Source organism: Mirounga leonina, unplaced genomic scaffold, assembly GCF_011800145.1.
Source record: "Mirounga leonina isolate KUSES-001 unplaced genomic scaffold, KU_Mleo_1.0 Mir_151, whole genome shotgun sequence".
Taxonomy (NCBI): domain Eukaryota; kingdom Metazoa; phylum Chordata; class Mammalia; order Carnivora; family Phocidae; genus Mirounga; species Mirounga leonina.
Genome location: NW_023270377.1, coordinates 28,968,244 through 28,981,956, shown reverse-complemented (window position 1 = coordinate 28,981,956; position 13,713 = coordinate 28,968,244). Strand labels below are relative to the sequence as shown.

Genomic DNA, 13,713 nt, shown 5'->3' with positions numbered 1-13,713 from the left:
TCACGAGAATCTTATAAAGTAGTTAAGTAGTACTATTTATTATTCCCATTTCCAAGAAAAGATACTGAAGTTTAGGAAGCTTAGTGACTTGCTCAGGATCACACAACCTATAACTGGAGAATCAGGATCTAGACTCAGATCTATTGGACCCAGAGCCTGAGCCCTTAGTTACCATGATTTTGTATGAAACTGTACTCTTATTGTACTTAATACACTAATAAATTGTCATTGGTTTATCTTCAATTTCTGCCCTACCAAACTCTTACCTCCTTGAGAACAATGCCTGTCATCTCTGACCCTCATGGTGCCTAGTACACACCTTAACATATCGCAGGTGCTTAACATGGGCTGGATAAATGATTGACTCGGCTACAGATCCTGTTCAGAACCAAATGTAACCAGAGAGTTTGTTAGTTCACCCCAAGTCACCGTCATTGCCAGAATCTCTCTGGCCTTGACCCACAATGCTATCCCCAGGATCTTGGCTTTTTTCTTGACACCAAGCCTTATCCTTCATGTATCCTACTTCACTGAGCAAGAATTGGCTTCCTTCTTGCTGCCCTTTTCTTGCAGGTCTGGGGATCTTACTCTGCCCACTGCTTCTGGTGGCTGAACCTCCTCAATGTCAAATCTTTTCTAGCCTAGTGTCTAACTCCCTGTCTCTGTTTTCTGCCTGTATACTGGGACACCCTTCCCTCCTCGTGCCTATGACCTTTTAGGCTATTAGGAATTCTGAAGCCAAATGCCCCAGGTGGCAGTTTAAATCACCTTACAAAATCCTAAGCAGTAAGTAGAAGGACCTTCATTCTCCAAACACAGAAAGCCAGTGGAAGACCCCTAATTGCACTAGAACCATTATCCTCACCAAAAGTCAGGAACGGCCCCTTCTAATGCCGTTACTGAAATGATCACAGGGCCTGCTGAAGGACACCAACCACCTCTCTTCCCAGTTCTCTTGGTTGGGGGGAAGGTACCTTGAGGATGAGTGATCTAGCTCGTCCATTTCAGAATCCCTTCAAACGGAAAACCCTGTATCAGAGAGGTCCCCAATCTTCCAGAAAGCAGATGAGTTGATTAGACACAAGGTCCAGTTAGTTCAAGCTTGGAGAAAGATCTTCGAGAGTTGCTGAATGCTGCCCAGCTGAATCCTTCACAGGAAATATAATCTAGGAATTCCCCTGTGATTTAGAGCAGATGTTTTTGTGTGGTGGCGATGGTGAGGGATATGGGTAGGATGGGGAAAAGACAGAGAAGTAAGGCAGAATTCAGCAACTGTCCCCCTGAGTCCTTGGAGAAGCACAGTTAACCCTTAAGGACATATTCTTGTTTAATTATTACAGCTTGTTTATATGTTGCTTTATAGTTTATAGGCACCTCTGGATCTAATTAAGTTTCCAAATCTCATGCCTACGCACATATCTCGTGACTAACTATATGAGTTTCATAGGGCTGATGTGACAAAGTGCTCTAAACTTAAAATTTTTAAATAACAGAAATTTACTGTCTCACAGTCTGGAGGCTAGAAGTCTGATGTCAGGTGTAGGTGGGGTGGTTTCCTCGTGAGAGATGTCTGTGAGGGAGAATCTGTCCCCTGCATCTTCCCTAGTTTCTGGTGATTTGCTGGCAAACTTTGGCCTTTCTTGGCTCGTACATGTGTCACCCTAATATCTGCCTTCATCACCTCCTGGTGCTCTCCCTGCGTGTCTGTCTCTGTGTCCAAATTTCGCCCTTCCATAAGGACAGGAGTCATACTGGATTACAACCCACCCTAATGACCTCGTTTTAACTTGATGACCTCTGTAAAAACCCTAATTCCAAATAAGATCACATTGTGAAATGCTGAGGGTGAAGACTTCAACAGACCTTTTTGGAGGGGCACAATTCAACCCAAAGCATTAGCCCAGAGCTGGCAGCCACCATTTCCGAATCGTAATCACTCATTCATTTAGCGCATATTCAGTAAGTGCCTACATTTCTCAGGCACTATTCTAGTTAATTGTGCTTCTTCACTAAATGAGACAATTATTTCTTCCCTTTTAGATTTTAGATTCTAGCCGGAGAGAGTAAAAAATAAACATAATAGAAAAGCAAATTACATAGTGTGTTAAAGTGTGTTAAAAGCTGGTAAGTGCTGCAGGAAAACTGGGGAGGGGGGAGAATGGAATAAAGGGAAAAGGAGAGGGGGCTCTAATTTTCAGTAAGGTGGTCAGAGAAGGACTCATTGGGAAGCCAGCAACCACAAAGTCGGAGGGAGGTAAGGGAGTTAGTCGTGTGGATATTGCAGGCAAGAGTGTTCTAGGCAGAGGAACAGCCAGTCCCTTATGGCAGAAGTGCCTCTAACATATTCCGGAAATGGGAAGGATACCAGTATGTCTAGAACAGGGTGAGCAAGGTGAACAAGAGAAGAGTAGAAGAAAAGAAGCAACAAGGATGTGTGGGAAGTCAGATATGTAGACACTTGCAGGCCATTGGAGGACTCTAAGAGTCCCTTTTTACTCTAAGGGAAACGGGGGATGCCCCTGAAGGATCTGAGCCGAGCAGAAAAGTAATCTGTTTCTATTATGGTGCAATCCTCCTTCTGCTATGCTGAGAACAGACCTCTGTGGGTAGTGGTGGCCGTGGTGGTGGGCAAGCAAGTGTACAAGTAACAAGACCAATTCGAAGATTATTGGAATAATCCTGGCCAGAGAGGAGGGTGGTTTGGATCAAGGGGGTAGCAGAAGTGATGAGAAAGGACTGAATTTGGGGCGCCTGGGTGGCTCAGTTGGTTGAGCATCTGACTCTTGATTCCGGCTCAGGTCATGATCTCAGGGCTGTGGGATTGAGCCCTTGGTCGGGCTCTGCACCCAGTGGGGAGTCTTTCCCTCGGCCCCTCCCTCCACTCACGTGCATGCTCTCTCTCTACCTCTTTCTCTCAAATAAATAAATAAATCTTAAAAAAAAAAAAAAGGACAGACTGATTTCTAATTTGTATTTTGAAGACAGAATCAATAGGTTTCTTAGTGGACCAGATGTGAAAGAGAAGAGTAAAAAATGACCCCCAGGTTTGGGGGCCTTGTGTACCAGGGTTTAAGGCCCTCTACTACCCCTTGTTCCCTCTTGTCATTGGCTAGACTATGGATGCAGTGAGGAGCTATCTTGCACCACCTGGATGAGGAAAACATGTGTCTTCATAAGCTGTAAGAAGCGTGGGCCCTCCTACGACCTCGTGGAGCACAGCTGCCCTACTTCTCTGGCCTTTCTCCTTCTGGAGGAAGTGAGAACATATTGGCCCTGCTATTCTTTTGGGCTTTTGCTAAAGCAGCAGGACCTGTATCCTAACTCATTTAGCTCCCCTGGGCCTTGCCTATAAGCCCTGTGGCGGAGACCTGGCCGTGCCCACGTCCTGTGAAAAGATGCTGCAAGAAACCCTTGAGGAAGCGGCTCTTCCTACCAATGGCCATGGCTTCTGGAAGCTTCCTGGGAGAGAGGGAGTGGGGAGCTTCCCTTGGGGACAACAGAAAGAGAAAGAAGCTGACCTTGTAAGGAGGATCTCTCTACCCCAGCAAGAGTCATTTAAGGAACACTCTTTTCAATCATGGAGACCCGAATATGAGGGAGTGTTTGCAATTGACCATGGTAAGCTGATAAGACTCCTACTTTATAAGGAAATGAGGGGCAGATCTTGAGTTGTGACGATATTAGACCTATACTCTTTTGGCAGAGGTTAAACATCCTCTGCCCTCTATTTCAAATTCAAATGTCCCAGGGGCAGGTAACCATAAGAGGTGTGGTAGTTCAGGTTGGGGAGACAATGGGATTTGAGGGAACTGAAGAACAATAGACTCGCCCACAGTGGTCAGCAGCTACTCCGTCCTAGCCAATTGTCCCCATGTGGGAAATAAGGGCTTAGTGTTGTCAGAGATTTTGAAGAATGGCTGGATATCTATGTTACTAATGTGAAAAGCTTCCAGCTTCCAAACTACTATTTCAGAACCAAACCGCTGCAGACCGCATTCAGATCATCTACAGATTTTGTGACCCCTGGGGCGGGCCAACTCTTGAAAACTTTGCGCTTTTAACAGTGAAGGTGGAGGCTATACCTTAAAATGGAAATAGAAACTCTGAATTGGCCTCTGCAAATGACTTGCCCCTTGGTCTCAGGAAGGCGACTGTAGATTTAAGACTACTCAACGCCTCTCCAGAGACCCTCACTTTAACTTTCTACCAATTAATACAGCAGACTAGCTGTGAGTTGGGACAAATGAAAGGGAGAGGGACAAGCAGACTCTGTGCTGAGCATGGAGCCCGACACAGGGCTCGATCTCACGACCCATGAGATCAGATGACCTGAGCTAAAATCACAAAGTTGGATGCTCAGCTGACTGAGCCACCCCGGCGCCCCTAGAGACAACTTTTTTATTTTTATTTTTATTTTTAGAGATGACTTTTTAAACTTTTAAAAATTGATATTCTGCTGTATCATCAATCGTGTTGTGTTCATCTGTGGTGGGATAAGAGAGAAAGGGCAGAAAGAGATACAGAAAGAAAACACGAGAAAATGTGTCCTCAGTTTAATGATGTGGATACAGCACACACACACGTGCTTCTGTACACATGCACATATGGCTTAGAAAGTGATGGAAGGATGAGAATCAGATGCAGCGGTGAAACGAGAGAAACATCTGGGCGAGAGAAACGAGCCTTGCTGGGCAGTCACCCAAAATGAAGATGAACAGCAAGCGAAGTGAGTCTTTAAACCCAGGCCTAAAGGAAGCATTGCCTCTTACTTAACAGGCAGCGTCCATCCGTGTTGGCCGGCAGTGACTTTCCATCGGGACCTCGTACAGCGTTCTCGATGTGGAAATGCTTCGAAGAGCACAATAATAACAATGCCAGGATGAGACTTTCGGACTTGACTGGAAAGAGGAAAGAGCTACTGTATTTGTCTTAGGCCATATGTGCTGCTGAAAGGCAAATAAATTATTCCGACTGAGATGAAGACTAACAAAGGTATACGTGACCATAACAGTTTTTGAGGGGCCATTTAAGTAAGTGCCAGGCTGCGCTGTGTGTGAGAACAGACGCGGGCTCCCCCAAGTCGGCTGCAAACGTGTGCAAAACGCTCAGCGTGGAGCAGAGATCAGGGGACTGTCCCTGAAGGGTATGGTTTGGTTTCCAAAGAATGTGAAGAGGTTTGTTTACCGCGGGGAATCAGATTCTGGGAGGACCCACATTATCACATTCCTGGGTGACATTTACCCAGAGATTCAAGTGGCAAATGTCTAGTCCTGGAGCAGGGAACTGTTTTTAAAATTAAATAAATTGGTTTCTGCTCTATTCAGATTTAAAAGATAGCAAAGCCTGAACTCTTCTCTGAATAAATAGATTTCACTGCAAGGGTCCTGGCAGAAAGCATAGTGATAAATCGTCTGCAAAACCCAGATGATTTGGGGGAAAGACATCTGGTAGAAATGTGTATCATTTTACTTTTAAAGGTGACTTTCAACTTTTAAACTTTTTTTTTTTAAAGATTTTATTTATTTGACAGAGAGAGACACAGTGAGAGAGGGAACACAAGCTGGGGGAGTGGGAGAGGGAGAAGCAGGCTTCTCGCTGAGCAGGGAGCCCAATGTGGGGCTTGATCCCAGGACCCTGGGATCATGACCTGAGTTGAAGGCAGACGCTTAACGACTGAGCCACCCAGGCGCCCCTCAACTTTTAAACTTTTAAATGTAGCTCGGCTATAGAGGGAAGCATTTTGTTTATCTACCTTGACAAAACACAAAGATTCCTTCTGGCAGAACATTTGGTGAATGCAAAGGGGTTTAATTTAGTTCCATAGTGATGAGTTAGATGGATTTTTTACGGACAATTGCAAAAGTCTTAAGAAAAGTTAGTCTCTAATCTACTTGGAACAGAGAAAAAGATTTGATGTTGCTGATCTTTGTCTATGAGGATTGCCCTTGTAGAGTTCCCCCATCAACCCTGGTAAAAAAAAGAACTTGAGAGCTGAATGTGCCTCCTGTGGAAACCTTGAGGGAACATGTATTTTGCTTCTGAATGGATGACAGGAATGAGTAGAAAGAATCGATGGACATGACAGAGAAACTCGTGAATACCATAGATCCATGACCCAGCAAACTTTATTTTCCAAGCGCTATCTTCTTAGGAAAGAGATTTTTTTTTTTTTAAAGAATGTGTGTGTGTATGTGCGTGTGTGTGTGTGTGTGTGTGTGTGGAGGGGGGTTATTTGGAGGCATTGCTCAGTATTTTCCACTAGCTATCAAATATAAACTCTATACCACACCCCAGGTTGTATTCAAGATGTTTGACAGTGGCAGAATATTTTGCTGCCCTTTGGATGAACAATCTCTACTTGGAAGATGCTGCAGTATAGCAATGTTTTATAAAGATACTCTGTTGATTCGGTCAAGGGAAGCAAAGGAGGTTTAAATTGGAACAAAAGGTTGGGTTGGTCCAATGGGAGGAGATGGAGCAGTGATTTTCATATCGTTTCTCCCACCCCAAGCCCTGGCATCACATAGCCATTAATAGAGAAACATCTCGCCTATCTGTAGTTCTTATGTCGTTTATTACTTAATGTCAGACATTAAGATAAATAACAACAGTCCTTGGCATGCGAGGAAGATGGAAGTATTTTGGTTTGGCTCAAAAAAGACAACAAAAAAAGGGGAGTGTTCTGGTAATGAAGCCCTTGAATGTCATGTTTAGTATTTGGATTTTATTCCGTTGCCAGTTGGGAGCAAGTAAGAATGTTTGCAGCAAGTAAGAATGTTTGTAAAGATCGTCTGGCAGTGGTTTGGGAGAACGTCACCATGACTGAAGCCAAAGACGGAAGGGCCTTAGGCATGAGAGTGAGAATAAAGATGAGGGAGACATCTTTGATAGACTTTCATCGGGGAAATTAATAGATGCTTTCAGGAAGCTTAGCTAAACTGAATATAACCTTCACAATGACTTTTTTATTGAGTTGGCATTAAAATGAACCTCAGATAGGAAAGCTAACTAATTTTAGGGATACAAATGTTTTATTCACTTTTAAAGGCAGTGGGGTTGGGAGAAAGTTCTTCCTTTATGTGAAAAAAAAAAAACAAAACAAACAACAATTGAATTACGTGGAAATGAAATGATACCTATTTTCATTCTGTTGGGGTCCAGGTCTTTTCATAAAAAGGCACCTGCAGGCTGACTGCAAGTCTAAACCCCAGGTTCCACTTGAACAGTTGAAGAGGACACAGCACGTATTTGCAAAGTCAACACCTACTTACGTCTCCGTTGTTTCAATGCTTCACCCAGAAATTCGTGTCCGGAGTCGTACAATCCGTATGGCTCTGTGGATTGCTTGGAGAAAACAGTGAATGATTAGCTTTGGGTCAGGGAGAAACTTGCAGGCTTAATTTGTTTACGAGACTTTGAGCTAATGAACACACAGGTATAATTGAAATACTCAGCAATAAAGTGGTCCATGGGCTCTGGAATCACAATGCCCGTTATCTGATCCCAGTCCCACCTCTTCCTGGCTCTGGAATCTTAGACATATCACCTCCTACCTCAAAACCTCAGCTTCCTCGCCTGTAAAATGGTATAGGAATGGCACTAACTCTTCGGGTGGCTGCAATCATCACATAAGGAAATCCTCAAAAAGAGGCTTACTCAGGATCTGGCACATAAAGCATATTCATGATTTGATTATTGATTGTTGCCAGTTCAGGACTAAATCCAGCACACAGTGGAGGGGGAGGTAGAACAGAAGAGGACTTGTTTGTGTTACTTCATGAAAAGTGTGAGAAGTGGGGCCTCTGGGGTGGCTCAGTCAGTTAAGTGTCTGCCTTCGGTTCAGGTCATGATCTCAGGGTCCTGGGATCGAGCCCCGCATCGGGCTCCCTGCTCAACAGGGAGCCCGCTTCTCCCTCTCCTCCCAGCTTGTGCTCTCTCTCGCTATCTCTCTCTCTCAAATAAATAAATAAAATCTTAAAAAAAAAAGTGTGAGAAGATTTTAAGCAGAGATTTAAAAACTTGTTTTGGCAGAGGAGAGCCTGGGTGGCTCAGTCTGTTAAGTGTCCGACTCTTGATTTTGGCTCAGGTCATGATCTCAGAGGGCCTGCTTAAGAGTCTCCCCCTCCCTCTCCCTCTCCCTCTGCCTCTCTCTCTCTCTAAAAAATTAAATAAATAAAACTAAAAAAACTAAAAACTAAAAAAAAACTTGTTTTGGGGGCGCCTGGCTGGCTCAGTCAGAAGAGCAAGCCACTCTTGGTCTTGGGGTCATGAGTTCAAGCCCCACGTTGGGAGTAGAGATTACCTAAATAACTTTAAAAAATATAAATAAATAAATACTTGCTTTGTTTAGGGGCACCTGGGGGGCTCAGTTGGTTAAGTGTCTGCCTTCGGCTCAGGTCATGATCTTAGGGTCCTGGGATTGAGCTCTACATCCGAGCCCTACATCCAAGCCCCACAACCAGCTCCCTGCTCAGTGGGAAGCCTACTTATCCCTCTGCCCCTCCCCCCTGCTTATTCCCATACACAGGCACTCTCAAATAAATAAATAAAATCTTTTTAAAAAAACTTGTTTTGTTTTGTGGGCTTCATATTTTTAAAAATATTAAATCTGTATGGAGTTCACACATTGTTAGACACCTGCTTTCTGAAGGTGTTTGAGTTGGGGGCCCCCCTGTGTCTAGCCCTCAGATACCATTATTATCCCCATATCTGGCCAAGAGTGGTGAAAAATGGAATACTATAGAGCATTATATTCCTCTTACTTCTCTCTTTTAAATAAGCTACCTATTTACTTTTGAATAAGGATATGGTCTAGGCCTTTTTACTTTTTTCATTCTTTTTAAATGTAAGCTCTATGCCAAACATGGGGTTCGGACTCATGACACTGAGATAAAGAGTCGCGATCAAGACTCACGTGTTCTACCAACTGAGCCAGCCAGGCACCCCAACACAGTCTAGGTCTTTATCTCACTTCTTTTCAAATTTTACCCAGAGTCTGGGAGAATCACCACCATCAATAACGTAATGTTTCAAAACCTTGGTCATAGCAAAGAGAAAACCCCAAATCAGTATTTCCTTGAAAAGGGATTTTTCAAGTAATTTTTTAGCAGAAGGAATGCGGGTACTGAGTTTGAAAACCTCGATGGCACAGGACTTGTGTAACTTTATTTTTGTAGGGCATATGACTACACAGCTGCTAGAGACCTGAATTTTCCCAATTTATTTTTGGATATTTTCATTCACATAAATGGTCAACACTAAAGCTTTCATCTTTTTAAATGTCTTCTGACAGTGTTATGTCTCCTGAAGAATTGATTTTGGCAGCAGGAGTCACAACAGGGCACCTCACTGATAACACGACCTCTCATAAGTAGGTACCACCCATGGTTTAAATTCCGAAACGTCAGGGGCACCCAGTATAACTCTGTGCAGCCTACCATAACATACCGGTTTTCTATCTCATCATTACTTGGCACTGAAGACGTCCTGCTTCTCAGTCACGTATTGTCAATGACATTTACAGAAGTCCAAGGGGAATACCCAATTTCGGGTGGAAACTGAATGGGCAGCCACTGGTGTCTTACTTTAATTTATACTAAGACGTTTCCTTTGTTAAGGAGAGAGAAGGCCTGGGCGCCTTGGTGGCTCAGTCGGTTAAGCGTCAGACTGTTGGATTCGGCTCAGCTCGTGATCTTATAGGTCCTGAGATGGAGGCTCGCATCAGGCTTTGCTCTCAGTGGGGAGTCTGCTTGAGATTCTCTCCCTTTGCCCCGTCCCCACTTGCATGCTCTCATGCTCTCTCCCTTGCTCTCTAAAATCAATCAATCAATCTTAAAAAAAAAAAAAATTAAAAAGGAGAAGGAAGGCTATTCTAAAGAAGGAACAGAAATCAAGGGACTTGCAGAATAGACTGAATTTGTAGCCACTTCACAAAACAATACTGTGTATCACTGGGAGAGGTGGTAAGTGAACTTGGTCAAGGAATTGGAAAGGAAATTTGTTTTGGTTGCAACAGTAAAGTTTTTTCAACACCCAGCAAAAATGTGGGGGCTGGAGGGAAGGGCAACAATTCTAGAACTTCCGCCCATTCATGTAAGATTATGCCTGACAATATTTTTGCCTTTTTCCCCTCCCTGGGAGGACATGGGAGGGGGCGTGGGATAAAATGTAGTTGCAGAAGATAAAATAAAGCCTAAGTTGAAAGTCTTGCCAACGGATCATTATCAAACAGTTGGGTTCCAGAACTGTTATTTTGATGGTTTAGAGCCATTCTTCATGAACATTTAAAATGATTTTATGGTAATGAAAACAAAGCTGGCAGCCTCAGCCCCATCTTGTCATGGTCAATCTGCCTTAGGAGGAGTTTGTTAAGGTTGGCAAAACAGATTTCGAGAAGACCACTGGAAAGCGAAGGCAGCGTAAAAGGAAGGACTCGGGAGACTGAGGGGACTCGAAGTTATGTCTTTGTTGGCATGTTTGAAGCAAGCCAGCGAGAAAGGAAAACTGAAGGAGTCTGATAGCTGTCTGCAGATACTCGAAGATGAGGAAAAAATGAGACATTTACTCTCTGTGTTTCTCATGTTGGAGCTAGGGCAAAAAATATGTTGGCATAACAGCCAGGAAAATTTTGGCTTAGTAGAAACAAGAATTTATAGCTGTTCAAAACGGAGAATGTTAAAAACCTACCAGCCAACAAATCGGGCAAACAGATGCATAGCATTGGGTGGGCACTGAGCAGGGTTTGGGCACAGGCTGACTGCCTGATGGGGAGGCTCCAGAAGGCACGGAGGCATGCACGAAGGGGGGTCTTTAACTTCATCTTTTAAGAGCAAGAATCTATGACAACTGTTCTTGAGATTATTTTTGAGCCCTTATTTTCTATCTACCGATTAGGACACTGAAGACGAGGAAAATTGCTGAACTTGGAAAAACCATCGGCCAGCAAGCTGGCATCGTTCAAATTCTTATCCAAATTTGTGAATGTACATGTTCTTAACCTTTAGGCACCCCAGGCACAAGAAGCCTTTCTCAGGCAGGAGAGATTCTGAGAATGACACTGACTTTAGAGAATAATTCTACTTTCCTTTACTAGAGCGATACCTGTGGCTAAATGAAAAAAACCAAACCAAACCAAACCAAACCAAAAATGAAGCAGTCTTCCCTACAAACGAGGATTACTAGATAGGAAGAAGCTGAGAATGACATGAGAGCTGCTTGGGTTCTTTCTTAGACTTCCTCACCACTCACCACCTGCCACCCCCACCCCTAGGTGCAGGGGACCAGCCTGGGCACGCAGGTTGTAACTCTGAGCTCCTGTCGCAGATGCGTATTAATCCTGTGTCATAGGCCCCCGTTTACCCAGAAACTATTCTGTTCCTGGGGCTGGTTCTGACTCTGCTGTTAAAGTCCCTGCAAAATATGGAAAAGTGAAGAACCAAACTGTCTGACCAGGAACCTAAACCAACTCCCACATAGCTCTGTGGCTGGATGTCTGAGGACATTCACGCAAGTGCATAGTCTTCACGGCTCTGTAGCAGGTGAAGTCTCTCTTGGTGAACTGGACCATGTATGAACCCAGAGGACTGAATTTGTCAAAGGCTTCTCCTTTCCTCCTGGATTCACTGGGATTTCTTCTTGGCTTCCTAAGGGCAAGGGTACTTTCAAATGGCATGTACCCAGGTCCTAGCTTACTGCTTCGGGCATAGGACATGGATGAGAGAGAAGAAAATAAAAAAAAGGGAAGAAAACTTAAAAAAAAAAAAAGATTTATTTATTTATTTGAGAGTGAGAGAGAGACAGAAAGAGTACAAGCAGAGGGAGAGGCAGAGGGAGAGGGAGAAGCAGACTCCCCGCTGAGCTGGGAGCCCAATGTGGGGCTCGATCCCAGGACCTGGAGACCATGACCTGAGCTGGAGGCAGACGCTTAACCATCTGAGCCACCCAGGCGCCCAGGGAAGAAAACGTTTAACCCAGTTTCTACTTCTGATCAAAGCCCTCCAACCAAACCTCACTGTGAGGCTCCATTTTGTCCAGAACCTTTGAAGGGATCCAGGTTCATTATGGAAACAGTGTTCCCTAGATGTTAGCAAGACCCACTGTCACATCTCAAGTTTTCTTGTTTCTTTCTTTTTTCTCTTTTTAAAAGATTTTATTTGGGGTGCCTGAGTGGCTCAGTAGGTTAAGCATCTGCCTTCAGCTCAGGTCATGATCCCAGGGTTCTGGGATCGAGCCCCAAGTTGAGCTCCTTACTCAGCAGGGAGCCTGCTTCTCCCCCTGCCTGCTGCTTTCCCTGCTTCTGCGTGCTCTCTCTCTCTGACAAATAAATAAAATCTTAAAGAAAATAATAAAACAATCGTGAGCGATTTTACATCAATACACTACTGTGGATAGTTTGTGATCTATCTCCAAACATCGGGGCATCTCACTCTATACATTCAAGGATTCCATTACAACTTACAATTATAATAATAATTTACTATTATCCCAGCCATGGGAATATTTCCTTATTGTTTGCCCCCTTAGCTCACCCAAGAGTTCAGATTGCATGATGTAGGGCCAAGATCAGAGTAAGGCAAGTGAGGCAGGGTCATATAAGAGCAGGGCCAGATCCTGACTTCGCTTACAATTTTGATATTTTTTTGTTCAGCAGATGTTTTGCATTCATTTTGATTAATGAGATTTTTGGTACCTGTGACAATTTTGTGTCAATTGCTTCATCCTGTAGTGTTGGCCCTGCCATAACACTTGACCCCATTTAAGTCCACAGGTACCAAGTAGCCTGGGGTGTTGAAAATGCTTTGGAACTAAGGAGAGATGGTTGTAAGTCTTAGTTCTGCATGTTACTAGCTGCATGACTCTGGAAGAGTCACCTTCCCACTGGGGACCCCAGGGGTCTCCTCTGGAAAATACAGGGGACATTTAATTTTAAACTTTTATGAGAAGCGCAAAGATGGCGGGACAATGTATTCTAGCTCTTTAACTACCCTCCATGCCTCCAAGTAGCACCAAATCTGGTGCTTTGCACAGAGTGGGCATTCAAAAAATGTCTTCTAGTCAGTGTTTTTTTGCACATTGAAACAAAATTATAGACCAAGGTCCAAAAGGAAAAGCCCACACAAATTAGAAACATTCTGCAAATAAAACCAAAACCTCCCCGAACAAGAACATTGTCCCTCTCTCTTTCTTCCCAGAAAAAAAATAATAATAAAATCATTGCTCTCTGATTTATTTAATTACGGCAAATTCTTTTTTTTCCCCGGGAAATATGCTATTCAAATATTTCAGGTTTTGAGTGAAGCAGACTTGCGTAATCATCCAGCCCTCAGGGATTTCTTTCCATCTAAAGATACTAGTACCACCCTAATGAGTCAGATTTCATAAAATGTAACATCTGTGAGAAAAGGTTATAAACATGCAGTGGTGCCCAAAACAGCTGGGGGACTGCCAAAGAAATAGAATCTCCACTGCCTAGCTAGGTCTTCATATTTGTGTTTGCGTAACTAGAAGGTAAGGAGAGAGAGCATTTATATATTCCCCTCTTCCTTCCTTGACTAAGAAAGAAAAAAAAATAAATGAAGAAGGAAGGAAGAAAGGAAGGAAGGGGTAAGGAAGGAATATCATCAGACCCTGGTCCAATGGTAAAACCTAGGACTGTATTTTAAGAGCTTTCTTTCTTTCTTAGTTCATCTTACAAGAGGCAGCTTTTCCATTTAC

General features: G+C 43.6%; 1 protein-coding gene across 3 annotated transcripts in view; it reads right to left on the bottom strand.

The window, feature by feature from the left end:
* Window positions 1-13,713, bottom strand: part of GPR1 (G protein-coupled receptor 1) — a 28,975-nt gene that overhangs the window by 4,508 nt on the left and 10,754 nt on the right. For 2 of the 3 annotated variants that reach the window (XM_035007299.1, XM_035007301.1), the window contains exon 2: window positions 7,272-7,344. Coding sequence is in view for 1 of the 3 variants with exons in the window: in XM_035007298.1 (XP_034863189.1) it covers window positions 7,268-7,344 (77 nt within the window). In the remaining 2 variants the exon portion in view is untranslated. Of the gene's footprint in view, window positions 1-7,267; window positions 7,345-13,713 lie in introns of all 3 variants that reach the window. The other variant, XM_035007298.1, reaches the window with a different exon arrangement.